The following is a 16,843-nucleotide window of genomic DNA, read 5'->3' on the forward strand; positions in this document are numbered from 1 at the left end:
GAAAAATTGTTTGAGTGTCCTTTTGAAGGTACCTGCGGTGCAATATTTACTCACATAATGGACTGCCTAAGGGTGTTGGATATCTATAAACAAGTGCAATATTTAATCACGCTTGCCACATACATTGAAAATAACATGCACAAGACAAATCAGTAGTTTAATTGCACAAGTCAGGTTAAACTTAAAGACACAACCCTGATTCTGCAAGCTCTTATTCACACAGGCTCTTTCTAATATGGGTATCTCATAGGTGGGACTGCTGCCCATCTGAGACTTATGTGAGTAAGCGCTTACACGCTAGCTTCAACAGTTCCAGCTTCTCTGACTAATTTTAATCTAAAACTCGGTTTCTTACAGTGTCAGGATTATCTGTTTAAGAATACAATGAGTGGATATCATGATTCATCCTATGGTCCCAGTGACTTAACCCAACTGAGAAAATGGACAGAAATACTAAGAATACCAACATGGGGTGCTTAGTCCACACATCCAGATGAGAGAGAAAAGGTAGACCACTGAAAATATGGAATAAATCGATATTCTGAGCACAAGACATCTGTTGTAGAAGACACCCACCAACTGCTTGATCTTTAATACCAATGATGCTCCAAAGATCCTGGATAGTCCTAACAGTAACAGAATGCCACAAAGAAGGTAGCTTCTCCTAGAGTCCCAATGCACAAAAATACTAATTCAAATAAATTTAAAATAACACCGGAAATTTCCAGATCTCAGAGAAGGCCCAGGCAGATCCCAGGGAACTCATTTAAGTCTCCCACTGTAAAACCACATTAATGAGTTGCAGTATCTTGTGCTTGTTTCATTTTTTTTGGAACAGTCTAACAGCTAGCTGCTCTGCGTAGAGCTAGTGTATCTATTTCTTCTTTATTTTTCATTGAAAACAAAAATAAGTACCATAGAAGAGGAAGTGGGATTCTTCTACTTATATTCAGCTTGTACATTGGGTTTTTTTGCAAACTATGGTTTAACTGATTGCCTCTGCCAGAACTGTCTGAGGACAGGGTTATCACAGTATTTAGCAGACAAGAGTGATCTACCTGAACATTAACATGTCTACTCCCAGCAATACAAAACAGTCATGGAAGAAAAGGCACATATTCTCTCATATCTCCCTCCTTTTTCTACCAATAATGAACTTGCTATAAATTAACTTCCACTTTGTTTCAAGCAATCGTATGACTGAACTTGGTACATGAGCAGTTGGTATGCCACAAATCTGCAACATTTCTTACCGTAAACAATGACCGTTGTGTTAACAGCTTTGATTGATGGCCCGCTCTTCACATGGCAGGTATACTGGCCTTTATCAATATCGCGCACTTTGTCAACAACAAGGATACTGTAAAAAATATTGGCTTCTGTATTCTTCTGGTCAATGCGCTGCATTACAGAACCTCTCTTCCTTGCCTATAAAAGCAAAAATGAACAAGAAAGAGCTCAATCAAACCAATTTTTCATGATTATTAAGATTGGGTTTTTTTCTGTACTGTCACCATACCTTAATAAAAAAAACCCAGATCCCTCTGTACAGCACAGACATGCAAAAAACACGTAACATTTCCAGAAGGTCAACAATAAAAATTACAAGGAACATTATATGGCAATTCATTCCTATCTTCACCAAAGCTGTTGTAGCATCCAAACTAATTCTTTCCGGATGAAGATCATCTTTTCTGTATGGCTTGCCATAACAACATGCCCAGGTCCCCGTTGCTCCTTGTCCGGCATCGCTTGTAAAAATCCCAGGAGCCACTGCCACATAGTTTGGTGCCTGGATTCAGTGTCCATAGGCAGCAGACATATAGAAGAAGAGGGCATTAAGACAAGAAGGGGAGAATTCTGGAAACACTATAGACGGAAAAGGCACTAGATTTGGCAAGGGAATAACAGGGTGGAACTGGAGATAATGTGAGTCTGAGGAGTTATTTCCTGCAACTCCCCCTCAGCCTTTGGCCTCAAAGTTTATTTAACCCAGGACATCTTTGGTGTCTTATAAACACTGAGCACCCTCCAGTTACCATCCAAACAACAACAAAGTAGAATTTCACAAACGTGGTGCCCAGTTAGGGCTTGGTAAGACAGCAATGAGCAATATAATATATTTAGAGTATTTCTTGTTGCTAAGTTGTTTATTTCTGAGGTGAAAAAACGTCAAGAAAAAATGGCTACAACATGCAAGAAATGATTGCATTAATCTTCCCTATATAATGTAATCATAATTTTAGCTTGTGATTAGGCACAATGAGTGACATAATAAATGATCTTGACTTGAATCATCAGCATAAATCAAACTGACATGAAAGGAATGGGAGTTGTAAACCTTAAACTAATGTCAAATTTCTTATCAGCTTTACACGGACTCCCTGGCAGTTATTCTGTAAGCGACAAATATTTATGAGGATGCTCCCAACGCAGGGGGAGGAGAAGCACATTCAAGATCATTCCTGTAGTTGTCAAAACAAGAGGATTGTTCATGTGACACTTAACAAATGAGATTTTGGCTAGCTAAATCAAAATATCTTTTCTAAACATGCTCGAGTTGGGTGCCTGACTGTCTGCCAGTCTTTGTAATGAATGTGTTGAGAAAGACAGCCTCACTGAAAACTTTTCTGTCACAAGAGAGAGTCCCTGCCTGGGACTGGGTGATAAATTTCTACTGTTTTTCCAAGTTGAAAAGAAGCTCGCAGGGACGAAACAACTCTATAGTGTTTGCTTGCAATTATGCAATATAAGTGGACTACATTGTGTAAACATGTTTACTTATTCAATTAAGCACAAGAAAAAAAAAAAAAAAAGAAACCTCTAAAGACATGTCAGCAAGGGTCAAAACGGTGGAATGCAAACCACGGCAAGCATTTCGAGGCAAAATTCCTGCCAGGATGCTAGATGCAACGTGATCTATGGGAAACACCCGGATTCTTCATTTCAACCACAGCACTCACCTCTCCAGGATAAGTCCACGTCATCTGCACTCTGGTGTTCCAGGCTGCGGTGACAGTGCAGTTAATTGCCAGGCTGTCTCCTTTCAGCAACTTGACAAGACGCGGGGTGCTTAACTGAACATCAAAAATTGTGTTGGCTGCACGTGATGAAGAGAAAGAAAAGTGAATAGCGTCACCAGGGCAGAGTGCTTTCTGAAGGATGGGGAGTGGAGAGGAGTACTTACTTTCTCGGTGTGTTAGGTACTTTGTGCTGTACTTGTGCCCGCCGACGGTTGTCTCACAGCTCAGGAGCCCTATGAATCTGTAGGTTGCCTTAGGTATTCTGAAGCCTTTCATGCTGTCCCAGATTATTGTCTTGCCATCAGGAATTAGGGTTTCTCGTGGAATCTGGAAGTGTCAAACATGCATCATAAAAACAGCTCACCCTCACGCCACTCTCTAATCAAAACAGCCTAATAGAAAGAAATGGGGAAAAAAACACCCTAAAAAATGCCAATCAAAGTAGAAAGGATGACATTTAATTATGCAGATTTTTCAAGTCACGTTTTCATCACAAAATAGAGGAAAAATCTGGGTGAAGAATGTGAATGTTTTATTTGTTTCCAAGATTTCATTATTTATAACAGGATGTAATTTATGATACAATAGATTGACACTATCATTAGCCTCAGTGCTTGGACTGCTATTCTGTTGGCTCCTGGTTGGCAGCTAAAGTGCTCATCTTGGCGAATCTTTGCAATTAAGTATCCTGGTTTCACCACTGAGACACAAATACACATTTTTCAATGGAGGTGACAAATAGACTTAATTTGCTGTCATTTCATGCCTTTAACAAATTCCTGCCAGGATTCAATCTGATGCTTCTCACGTTTATGTTGTCTAAAGAACTGGGCCGTTTTTAAAAAAAAAACCAAACCAAAAAGCTTAAGGACATGAATGGCTGTTCCAAAGCTGACAGGACAGAACACACATCTCTAAGTCATTACATACAAGAGGAAGTGCAAATTGCAAATTTTAAAGCCACAAAGCTTCCTTGGGCATTTTGTGCATTTTTATTGAGAACTACTGATCATACTGAATGAGGAAAGCTATATTGACTAGAGATTTTGAAAGGACATCTTGAAACACTAAATACATCACATTTCCACAGAAAAAGTACTCAGCACATTTTAAAAATTTGGCACTTCTAAATCCCTCAGAAGTTGAGGACCCAACAAGTAATTCGTGTAAAGCCATCAAGTGTTTTTAAACTTAAGACCTGAAATCTAATACAGACTAAAGTAATGCCACGTGGGATCAAGGGTTCACTTTGTCAGCAGTACAAATTAAACTTTACATTAGGATCCTTTGAGTTTTAAGTCTTATTTTAATAAGGTATCAGGAAAACCCCAGAAAGGCAAAGCATGACATAGGCACTAAAGCTCAGACAAGACCTCTTGTTTTCACATCATTGTTACACCTTATCAATGGAATAAATGCCACCATTTGGATAACACAGAGATCAGCCGTGAGTACAAAGCCTGGATGTGACTCTACTTTTATAAAGCCTGGTTTTATGGTAAAAATAACATATTTTTAAAGATGCCACATAGCAGAGTTTGAGTGAATTACTGCCCTAAGCAAAGACCTTGGGGTCAACTAGGCACCTTGCAGCCCATCACCTCTCCCTGCGCACCCAGTCTCACCTTTTCTTCCCCTTTGTTTCAGCAGAGGACTTCTAAGCTGGCCAGCCCTCCCCTTCCTATGGCCAAAGCCAGCATGGGTGGCTGCCAGAGTCTGAGGGAAGCACGGCTGCCTGGCACCTTCCTGCGTGGCACAGCGCCTCTCCAAAACACAGCACCCTCAATGCTGCATGCTCAGCACACGCCGAAAGCTGCCTTTGACATCACCTCCACTCATCTCATGCCATTTCCTCTAACAGAAATGCATGATGAATCAAAACGAACAATAATTACAGAGCACAAAATGCTGTGGTAGAATTCCTTATCTTTACAACAGCTGATAAGACGCTATAATAAGCATGCAAATCACAGGGGAAGTGTGTTACACACACACACACAAGCAAAGCCCATTTCATTACAGCCTGCTGGCTACCATTCAACAATATCTTGGACTCTTAAGAGCTCTGTTGCCATTTCTGTTCTAAATAAAACAAATATTCAAGCTTTTGTTTAACTAGTTCATGGTTGTGCTTTCAAGGGCTTCAACTGGATTTATCCCCTTGCTGCTTTGGTGGAAATCAAACTATTTCTGGGTATATTCCTCTGTAGGTTTTCATATATACCATGAAGAAAGAGTCAAGTCAGAGCCTCAGAGCCTCCCCAGACTGACATTTCTCAGGGAATCCATTCGCTTCACGTTAATTAGTTAATTGATGGATTATTGAATTGGTATTAGCCTTACTCCAGGAATGGGAAAGTCACCAAACACCCAGGAAGTGTTGGGCTCTGGGAAATAAAGTGCTCATAAATATGATCTGTTTTTGCGACACCGAATGTTGTTGGTTGTCTATATACCCAACAGACTCACCTGCCCTGGAGGCAAATCTTTGCCTGCACAGTTTACTCGTCTGACGCCCCTCAAAAATAGCTAGAGCTACATCCTTTTGCTGTAGCTTTTTGCAGTTTTGAGACTAAAAAGTTGTACACTTTCACACACAAAAGCATAAATTGACATTTTTAGTTTACTCTACAGAATACTTTAGAAAACTCAAGTCTATGACTAGCAGAAGACCACTGTGACATAGTTGGTCTCTGACTAAGTCGGGGAAACAAGCTACTGCAACAAGTCCCTTTCAGAAGGAGGAAACACCAGGATTTTGTCTCAGAAGAGACAAAGGGTGGTGGCTGGTGCTCACCCTCATGGCCCTTCATAGCTCTACCCTCTGTCCTTACTTGCTTCCGTTTCTTACCCAGCTCTCCTCCACACTGTTCTCCTCTCCCAAACCCACTGATTCACATGACCTGTTTCCCACTCTCAGAAAAGCCCAGTTGCTTTTCTCTGCCCCAAACCAGCTTCCAGGCCACCACCTAGAGACACAGCATTGTCACCATGATGATCACTCCATGGATGGTACAGGACAAAGGATCCAAGAATCACAAAATAATGTAGGTTGGAGGGGATGTCTACAGGTCACCTGGTCCATCCCACACACAGAGCAGAGCCAATGTAGTTCAGGGCCTTGACAAAAAACTTGGCGTTTGGTCATCACAGAGAGAAGCAGAAAACCTGTGAAGAAGCACGGGGCTGGAACAGTGAGATTTCCACTGAAGCAGCAGAGGATAAATCCAGCTAAAATAATAGCTTACAGATGGGTACCAGCAGATAGTCAGAGGCATTCAAAGAATCAATTTGTTGTGACAGCTGCAGTAAACATGGAATTTACTGTCTACATACTTATCTGCATGAACCACATCGCTGCGGCTGCCAGTGCAGTCTCGGCCTTTTACCTTCTTTGTACTTTATTTCAAACTAGACTTCCGTTTCTTTTGGTATAGGCTGTGCCTCCTTCTTTGCTCAGCACCAACCACTGAACCTTTTTGGTACCCGCTGGCATTAACACAGTGCTACCACAAGGTTTTGGGTATATACATATGGTCAAGAGTATACAGTCAAGCTGTGGTTCTCCACGTCTCCAGAGGCAGATTGTATTGGAAAGAGGCAGCTGAAAGTATAGTAAAAATGTACATTAGAGTTTTGAATGCTTGTCTTTTCTTTCCTGTTTCCCCTTCCATCAATTTGGGAAGGTTGAGGGGGCATTATTAAGGATTCAGACTGTTCAGGTGTGTGACTCTCAACACCCTTGGGGTTTTTTTCCTCTTTTTATTCCTTATGCTGAAGCTTATTTACCTCTATTCCTGTGAATGTCAAAGGAGAGTAAACAGAGGCATCAAACCATTGTACCAAAAGTTGTTGCTTTCTCTGTTCAGCAAGATAAGAGCAAACGAAGAGGCAAGAGAAGCGCATACCTTAGTTGCAATGTGGTTTATCTTATTTTAGGGATCTTGAATGAGTCTGCCAGGATCATATTGATAGGAATGACCGTTTCAGAGATTCTGGATATCTGCCTATTAAGCATTAGATCAAAACTATCAATTGATTTCACAGGTCTTCATAAGACGAAGACGAGAAAGGGCCATCAGCTGTTGCAGTTATAGGTTATAACAGGACCTGAAGGAATTAAAAGCTCCATCCCCATTTCCTGATCCCTGTTTTATTAGCTTCTTGATTTCTAAGACTCCTTCTATGCTTTATATGATTGCCATGCTATAGAATACAATTTGTACAGATCTTCAGCCTGGAAGTTAGAGCAACATAATATCTCAAAAGGGTTTACTAAGGTAAAGATGCAGATTTAGTAAAAAAATTATCTGTAGTGTTGAAGATGGACAATAAACCTTTCCCACATTGGTCCACTGAAAATAAGAAGCAGCGCTGCACAGGAACAAAATAGTGCTCATGCAAGTGTCCCAAAGAGTCCTTTCAGAAGAGAGAGATTACCAAAAAAATATTCTGTATTTTGACTTCCTGGCAATATAGAATGCTGAGTCCAACGACTCTAATGCTGGGATTTTCTTTCCAGCTCCAGAGGACTGCATTATGGGGACACTGACTTCTTCCTTTATTACTAAATGGAAAACACAGAAGAGCTTTTGCCAAACTCCAGAAGGAGTTTGCCTGCAGCTGTGAAATGCATTTAACACATCTCTTAATTGCTATGTGAGCAAAAACTTGCTGGAATCTTCATACATGGGTGTCACAGATGATAAATAAAGTAAGATATGATGTAATGCATTGTAGCTTACATACTTCAGGAAATTCTGGGATGAATTAGGGAACACATTTATTTTTCCTGGAATGCAAAACATGTAAGCAACCAATCCTTTCTTCCAAGACTTGGCTCGACCTCCTCTTTCTCCTTCGCAGAGTATTACATCTGGTTTTGATGGTGTAAAGATGCATCTTACACCACAACCCCAAGCTAAAGGCAAGTTGATATGAAAAAAGAGAGTAGATATGTCTCGATCTTCTCCAAATAGGGAGAAAAAAAGATATTTTTATATTGTATAACAAGAGAGAAACCTGACAGAAATTTTCTCAGTTAGAATTTTAATATGCTGAGATTTCAGATGCGACAATACAGTGCCTAAATAAGTTTCCACTTCACAACATCCACCCTATGGAAATCCAAGCCTCATCTACTTTTAATTCTATAGCCACAGAATCTTGTGCATCATCCACCGCTGGCACACTTCTTGCAGGAGAAACATGTGCGTATGCACAGCTACGGTAACGTTCTAGGTCAGATTACTTTCTTTTCTCTGCATTTTCTTTTCTTTCATGTGATTTAATAAGTGGAAAGCACGAGGCAAAATCAGTATCTATTTTAACAAAGCAGTGTTGGATAGAGTTTGTAAACCTCTAGGGTTAAGTTAAAACACAAAATCAAACCTGTGGCTGGTGTAAAACTCTATAGCCTAAGAGGAATCAAAGACTTGTATTGATCTAGATAAGCATCTTACAGTGATATTGTTTGGCAATTGCATGTTATTCCATAAAAAGACAAATTTATTTTCCACGTTGCAATGACAAACATTTATGCACTACGTACAGACCTCCCCCTGCAAAACATCACTGGCACCTCCACCTAATTTTTAAGCCAATGAAAGGAAATTTATAAAAAGAAGCACCATTCTTTTGTCTTGATACCAATCACTTTACTACAGACTTACAGGTCAGTGAGCTGTTCGTGTAACTCTCAAGGAATCTAGGAAAGAAATGGTTTCCCCAAAACACGAAAAATGTCTAGATTTTCTAAAACTGCCCCCACAATCGAAGCCATCCCCTGCCTGACGATAAGTGCTCTATATGGAAAAGGAAGCAGCAAAGTCGCTGGTGGGCGTGAGGTAGGGCAAAGGCTTGCTGAGATCCTTGTACAGCCCCAGCAAGCCTCCAGGGACTGCACTTACCGGCAGTTCCAGAGGACAGAAGAGGAAAGGGGAGGAAGGGCAGGGGAAGAGGTGGGAGGAAATCTCTTCTCCTAACAAGAAACTCCTTCCTGGTCTTAAGAAACCTTTGTCAGTGAAAATTCAATAAAATGGCATGAAAAGTTTAAGTTTCTTCAGAAAAATCCTATCCAGTCTAAGAGATTTGATGAAGCCCTTCTGCGAGATATGAGATGAAGCCTCCAGGGTTGGAATATTCCTAAACACACCGACACCCAGAAACCTTGTTTAAGAAATACTGAATTGTTGAAATATTTCAAAAGCATTACAATAGTTGTAAATGAACAAACAAACACAAAAAGCATCATCCACAATAAGACCTTCATAGCATGCTTGGATTGAGGTACCTTTTTTAAAGTAACAGCAATATCTGGTGCTGTGACTCTGCACGGAATAATCATTTCTCTTCCCACCGTCATGTGTATTATTTTGGGTATATCACTGTGCATCTCTACAAATGGATTGCCTGCATCTGCAAGAAAAAAAAAAACAAACAAACATTAGTATCTGAATTCTTAAGACAGTGTATGGAAATTGTAATGGTGCATACAGTCTTGAAAGAACTGACTAACCCTGTCCATAACATAAGATAGACAAAGTCCTCAAATCACTCTTCTGCTCACTTTTGTCTCAACAAGTTTAGTAAAATATTATTGAATATTTGAGAATATATTTTTCACTCAATATCAATAGCAGTACTTCGGTATCTCCTTTAAAATCCAGGAGAGTTAAAGTACGTTTTTTCCCATTATAGCATCACCTCTACTGTTGAGAGGTGTGTTTCTTATTTCGGGGCATTTCTATTTTATTATCACCAGGAGAAATAATTTGATGGGAAGTGACTGAAATTCACTTATCAGGAAACCCCTAAACAGGACACACTGCTGCTCTCTGCAAGGAAATTGATGGAAAAAACTCACACTGACTTCACCAGGAGAAAGCATCTACTGTGATAATCCAGCTGTATTCTCAACCCTGAGAATACAGACTACCAAGAGTTAATTATTCTTCTCCTTCCCACTATCACAATACCTATATGTCTCTTTTGTAAGTGACAAGGTAAATGAAAATGCCAGGAAAACATTCATTCCGTTCGACTCAATAACTAAAGCTTGGCAGAGTAATTTACCGTCCCTCGAACAATCCCTTTAACAAAGGGCATTGTCATAAATAGCTTGCGCTGGGAACAGGGAACATTGCTGCTGCTATTGTTTGGACCGCTTAACAAAGAGGGGCTCAAGCCACAGGCTCTGGCTCCAAATCTTCTTTGCAGGTGTTCAGATCTGAAGGTTCGGTTTGACTCACATTGCAGAAAGACTACCTCAAAATTCACATAAGGTTTGGGGTTTAACTCTTTAAAAAGCGGAACATTCGGATCTTAATTCCTTGCTTATCTACAGTTCCAGTGTTTTTTCAGGCAAAACCTATTATTTTCACTTCGTCAAAAACAATCTTACAAATAACAACGGAAATATTCCTTGGATAAGAAATGAGTAAAGCTAGCAAGAACTGAGCCCTCATAAAACCTCAAATTGTAATACTTTATTCAAGTGTTCTGGTCCCAGACTTCTGCTTGTTGACCTATGTTCACTCTAGTAGTTCTTCCAATACGTTACTTTTGCTTTTCTTTCAAAAGTATGATCTGCACTTCCCAGTGTCATAAAACTGTTCTGCCCTTAGGATCTTCTTTTCTTATTACATGCAATAATATTTTTACATCAAACAGGAAGAGAAGCAAATTCTACTCTAATTTATACTGGGGAGAATCCTAAGGCAGAGTATCTCAAATGTACCCCAGGATATGGAAATTTTTTTCCTAAAGAGGTTTAATGAAACCGTTACACAAACTTTCTGAAATAAAAGCCGCAATGCTTTATTTAATAATAGGTGTTAAATGTCCACTGAGGTCGCAAAAGGAACTTATGAGTAATAGAGGATGCATATGTAATAAAAAAATACCCGAAGGACTTGTTAGGCTAACGTTTCCTCTGCAGTATGATTCAAGGAAAGACCAAGAATGAACCTGTTTGTAGCACCGTGAAAAGAACCTTTTTTGTTTCAGGGGCTGCAGCCACAGAAGAGGTCACCTGCCCCTTAACATCACCAGCCAAACGGATTTACTACTCCCCGAAGACTCGTTCATCTTTGTCACAAAATTAAGAGCTCCTGCCCAAAACCAGCAAGCTTTGCAAAGCAGTTTCCTGTATCATAATCTCCAGATCATTACAAGTGTGAGGAAGAGTTGTTCTGGGGACTACCGGAGCTGTCTGCAGACACAGTGTCACCACTGACTGATGCCAATATTGAGGCAGTGGGGGCTGTGCAGCTCAGACCTTGCAGGATTCCTGTCCATACGAAGGCAGGGACAGGAAACAAGCACAAAACACCACGTTTGCCTTTTTTTCCTTCTTCTTCAATGGAAATGCACGTTCGCGCCTGGAGAAGTCAATGAAGTGCTCCATAAAAGTCAACTAAACGCCCTGGCTGCTCTTGGTAGGCTTTAAAGCTCAGTCACAGCCTTTCTTGGTATACTCCCTACAGTGGTACGCCAAGGCGTCTCCGTGCCCCCGCTATTCGCGTGCAGAGCTCTCATTGACATCACCGGGGACTTCCGCCATGGGCCAGAGGGCAATCGATGGCCCCAAGTGCTCCAAATGTCTTCCTGCTTTTGATTAGAAGAAATACGCATCATGTTTCCTAGCACAGTTTTGTTTTCATAATGAGTGTGGAGGCTTTTCCTGATTCCCTTTGATTTTATTCTCCTTCCGTCATAATGGCCATAAGGGGATACTCTCGGTGCCTCAAGACCAGAATCTGATGCAGGGTCTACCAGCCTGGATCAGGCAAAGCTGAAACCCACAGCAGCCCCAGGGCAGGTTATGCCATGTTGGCAGGGTATGCCAATGACGTGGAACCCTTCTGTCCCCCAAATAATAGCACTCCTTGCTTCTTTTTTTTGTTCTTCTTTCCCTCCCATCATAGCCCTACCTATTGCCAGTGGCTTCTGCTATACTTCCTCCCAGTTCCTTCCTGAGGGCAGGTAAACGCCATCCTTGCCTGACCAGCTGACTGGCAGCGCATGTGGGACGACCTAACCTCCTGCCAGCGGTCTTCTGGGCCAGCTTCACTCACTTTTATGTTCAGAAATCTCTACACATAAAAGGAACATCACAGATTGACCTATCTTGAAGACCACATCCAAGTTACACATTCAGCTCCATCGGGATTTGGAATGGAAGATCTAAGAGGATTGACCTTGTTTTTTGAGTTTTTTGTTTTGTTTTGTTTGTTGTCTTTTTTTTTCTTCAGACCTGCCTGCCAAGGTAGCAAAATGAAAGGTGGACAGCCAGAATATTTGCATATGCTAAAGGTTACTTTAAAAGCAAGTTTAGTGTATTTTTAAATTGTGCCTGGAACTAATGACTCTGTGCTGGTTTGACCGTGTTCCTCACAATATCTCTCCATTACAATCAACATGAAACCACAAAAAGCATTCATGAAATCACAAAATCCATGAAGGTCACTTGCTATATTGTTAAAGAACATAAATAGAAGCTTTTTATTAAGCTGGTTGGCAGCCAGATACAAACTTGATAAGAGACTTAACACAAGCAATATTATGTCTGGTATCAGTAACTTGTCTAGGCTATTTATGGGGTTTGCACAAACAACTAAATTAGCCAACACTGAAATGCCAAATTCAGAAAAGATGGAGAGGTTCTTTATTTCCACAGGCTTCAGCTACTGTTCTTAGGTTTGTTTTGTTTTTAATAATCTGAGCTATGCAAGTCAGAGTAATTACACATACATTTGCAAGAAGAAAAGTCTCTACAGGAAAGTCTGAGCTCCTTGAAATCTCTGAAAGTTTGTCCTCTGAAGTTCTTCCAAAATACCTACTTACACTTGGCTCATCGTTAAGATTTTTTTCAGGCTAAAAGAGCCAAAACAGTTTCCTCACACTCACATAACACTTTTTCCCTCATGCACATGTAGAGGACCAAAGTCTTTATTAAAGTACAGACATGCAAACTTCATTAAAATTAATGGGACAACTGCCAAATTCCCCTTTCAGTTGAAGGGACTCACCCTAACTAACTTTATTTACCCCAGCTAAATTAGTAGGGCTGTTCAGAAGTAATTGGAGGAGAACCTTGCACGCCAAGACTGGCTCTCATCTCACTTACACATCTAAAACACAGACATCTCTCACTGAGGTAGGTGCCCAAACTGTTAGTGTTGCCACTGGGGAGAAAGGGGTATTCTGCCGTAGGACTCCTCTGACTTGTTTTAGAAGTTTGTTTTACCATGAGACGAATTATGCCCTAGGAAAGGCACCTATTCAGCCTGCTCACATGTAGGTGTCTATGCTCCTTAAGAAAAAAAATAATCCCATTTTCTATGTCTGGAAGCACAACACATCTGCAGGAACAGCTTTCCCACTCCTGACTCTTGTTGTCCTCTAAAATAGTACTCTTCAAATTCAAATGATTTGTAAACCTTGAAGAAAGACTTGAGACATAAATTAATAATCACTGAAGTCCAGGGGAAAAAAAAAAAAAAAAAAGAAGAAAAAAGAGGGGAATATTTTATATCTGGAGCACATTCAGACCCAAAGCAATGCTAACATAATTGTACAGTGATCTTTAGGCAGAGTTTGTTTGTTTTCCTTTGCGGCTAGTTATACTATGCTCTCATCAACCTAGGTCCATAACACATATAAAACACAGTTAAAACTCTTAAGGAAAAATACTCTTACCCACATTAGCCAGGAAATGCACACTAGAGCAATTACTATGTTCAGAAAGCAATCTCTAGAAAGACTAATGGACATTGGGAAACCTTTCTCAGATGTGTCCCTCCCTTGTGATGGTTCATCTTGGAAATGTCTTTTTGTTTCAGTAGGAGCTATAAGCCCTGGTGAGGAAGAAGGACCTTAGAGGGCTTAGTGCATAGCCTTTGATGCTGCCAAGGCATCCACACATGCACCGCTCAACACAATGTACTATGATGTGAGGTCCATGTACACGCAATGACAAAAGCAGGGCAATTATAGGTGATTGACGTCAGCAAGTCCTAGAGGGCTCCGTTTTGTAACAGGAACCTCATTAGCCACTAAAAATGTGTCTGCATACTTGATACAGCTGTAGCATAGTTTAATTTCAACCAGTTTCCTTTTCATAACAGAAGCACTATCATATTATTGAGGCTGACAATGTAAGCCAAAACCGTACTGCTCATACGTTAAAACTGTGCCAAAAGCAAAGACAGAAAAAAGGCACAGGGGAGGAAGAGTTTCCCAGGCCTCAGCAGGTTCTTCTGTCAGTACATTATTTCTGAATAAGAAAAAGGAAAAGAAGAAAATCTCCTTTTCTGCTAGCTTTCAGAGTGTTTTGTCTTACTGCTTTTTTCACCTGTTGAATCATTTTGACTTTGATGCTTCTGATCTTAAGAGACCTTTTGGGGGATTTCTTTGGATGCCCTCCCTGTTCTGCAACATAGCGCCTTTAGGTTTACAGGAGTCAATCCATTCAAGCTAAAACTTAAGTCCATGTCAGTCCTGGGGCTGGATCCGACTATCTGTCAACAAGTGACCCTCCCAAGGAGATACCACATGCTCAGCACTTGCAGAATGCAACTCTAGAGTCTGAAAATGCACTCAAACCCCCAGATGCTTTCGCACTTCGAAGGCTTGCATTTTCAACCATTCACTAATGCTAACGCCCTTCATTTTGGGCTCTCCAACCTGAGACACATCTCGAGCCAGATATCCAACACTAGTGGACACGTCTGACATTCTAGACATTGGTGAATACAAGTACTCTCGGGACTTCTCCCTTTAATTACCCACCTCTCATTTGTCTCACCTGACTTAAATCATCTCAAAGCAAGACATCTATCTAAGCTTGTTCTATAGATTCCTTGTAAAGTCGGTGATGAGAAACACATACCAGAAGGTTCTTTTGCTCTCTGTTAAGTATAGAAAGAGAATAGACAACTGACTCAGACTAGAGGTCTGATTTTAAAACAGAGTATTTTGAATGGCCCTTGATTGAAGTAACAACACACATCTCATTTTGCAAGGAAAAGTATGTGGTCAGAAGACATGCACAGCAGGAGTGTTAGGAGAGACAAGGAGAGGAAGAACATTGACTAAGAAATGGGCTAATACCCTAAAGCCAAGCAGAACTTCGCTTAGAGAAGAATTCTCTGCTGCAGCAGAATTAAGACATTACCATTGTATGTCAATAGCTGCAAGCTGTCTTCATCACAGGAGGTAGCAACACTCCAGCTTGAATCAACCTTTGTTTAAATTCTTGCAAAAATCTAACCTTGATATATCAATGTAATTGAACTTACATGCTTTTCCTCTGTCATGCCATGGGAACAATTGATCAAAGGCAAGAGATGATGAAAGTAGAGAATGAAGAGAACTACACATTTTTGAAGAAAGTGAATGAGCTCCAGCAACTGGAAAAGAATGTCTTGGAGATACCAAAACAAAGGCAGGCATAAAGAAAACTCATTAGCACTGTCCCCAGGGAAGTCTACATAGGTTTCAAAACAGCCTGCTGATAATTTGTTGTTTCTTAAATGTCTTTATTCCATAATTATCTCTTTTCAAGCAGAAAATTCCCCGTGCTTCACTCCAATGTACGCACTGAGTATTCATTACAAATCTTTCCGGTTTACTACTAGGCTGCAGTTGCATAACAAAACAAAGATCAGAGCAGCTTTTGGTCCGAGACAGTGGAGAAATTGGCAAAGAGGCTTTGCTTCATTTCAGATTTTTCCCATGGCTCGTGGTGGAAGTCAGGCCATCAGTTTTCTTAGAGCAAAGTCCAAGGCTCTTAAGAGAATTCATTTCCCTCGCTTGATGTCTCAATTCCTGAGCTGTGTGTGGTCAAGAGTTGCCGCGGCACACACAGTGCACTCACTCCCCTGTGCAACTCAGTAGTGACCTCTCCAGCTGAAGGAAGGGTGGTGTCAGGACTAGCTCCTGAAAGAAATGTCACCAGCCTGCCTGTTCTCGATCACCCAAACGCAGCAATGCTTCAAGTCACCCTGGGGCACGTGGGACTTGCAGTCTCCTACTCATCATCTTCAATCTTGTTTTGTCTATGGAAGCTCATCTTCTGCCATAGCATACACTTATTACTGAATCAAAGGACTTACTGGGTTTATTAAAAAAAAAACAAAAACAACAAAAAAAAAACCCAACAAAAAAACCCCAGTTCATATTCAGTATCACTCCAATTACGGAAATGAATAACATTTTAAAAACAGTAAGTGATGACTTCCCGTACAAACAATATCAACTTTCCTGATTCGGATTCTGTGTTTGTAAATAGCAACTATTTGTTCTCATCTGCAGCATGCTAAGACATGGGAAACAGGCACCTCCATGATCCACATGAAGCTAATATGGGAAATGGACTGACACAACGTCCTGCCACAGGAAACAATACAAAACTAGGAGGGACCCAAATTTTACAAATGTTTATTTCCTAAGCACCCATAAATTCATTTAAAATAAAACTAAAGTCAAGAAAGAGAGTCTTCACAGAGGATTTTGTTATCCCCATCTCACCCCCACTTGAGCCAGATAGTTGAATTTCATGCATGCTCACAGAAACAATGACCTTATATCAAGAGATTCCTTAAGTATTTTCTTTCCAAATGCTAATGCTACACTGATAAGAAAAGGTGAGTTTTGGTACTCGGTATCTGGTTTCTTTTCAACCAACTCAACAATTCTTCCTGAAATTGTAAGTTTTTGGAGGACTAATATACCTTTCTCCACCTTAGGGCAGAGTGACACTTTCAACAGGCATCAAATGAGCAGTTACCTTGCTGCTTCCCTCGTTATCAGTAGTT

The 16,843-nt window shown here is 40.6% G+C and overlaps 1 protein-coding gene across 1 annotated transcript in view; it reads right to left on the reverse strand.

The window, feature by feature from the left end:
• The window catches only part of FLT1 (fms-related tyrosine kinase 1), a 95,575-nt gene that overhangs the window by 76,094 nt on the left and 2,638 nt on the right, over positions 1-16,843 (reverse strand). The window contains 4 exon segments of the mRNA XM_009882830.1: positions 1,254-1,428; positions 2,964-3,100; positions 3,188-3,350; positions 9,316-9,440. Coding sequence (XP_009881132.1) covers positions 1,254-1,428; positions 2,964-3,100; positions 3,188-3,350; positions 9,316-9,440 — 600 coding nt within the window.

This window comes from Charadrius vociferus, unplaced genomic scaffold (genome assembly GCF_000708025.1).
Source record: "Charadrius vociferus isolate BGI_N301 unplaced genomic scaffold, ASM70802v2 scaffold93, whole genome shotgun sequence".
NCBI lineage: Eukaryota > Metazoa > Chordata > Aves > Charadriiformes > Charadriidae > Charadrius > Charadrius vociferus.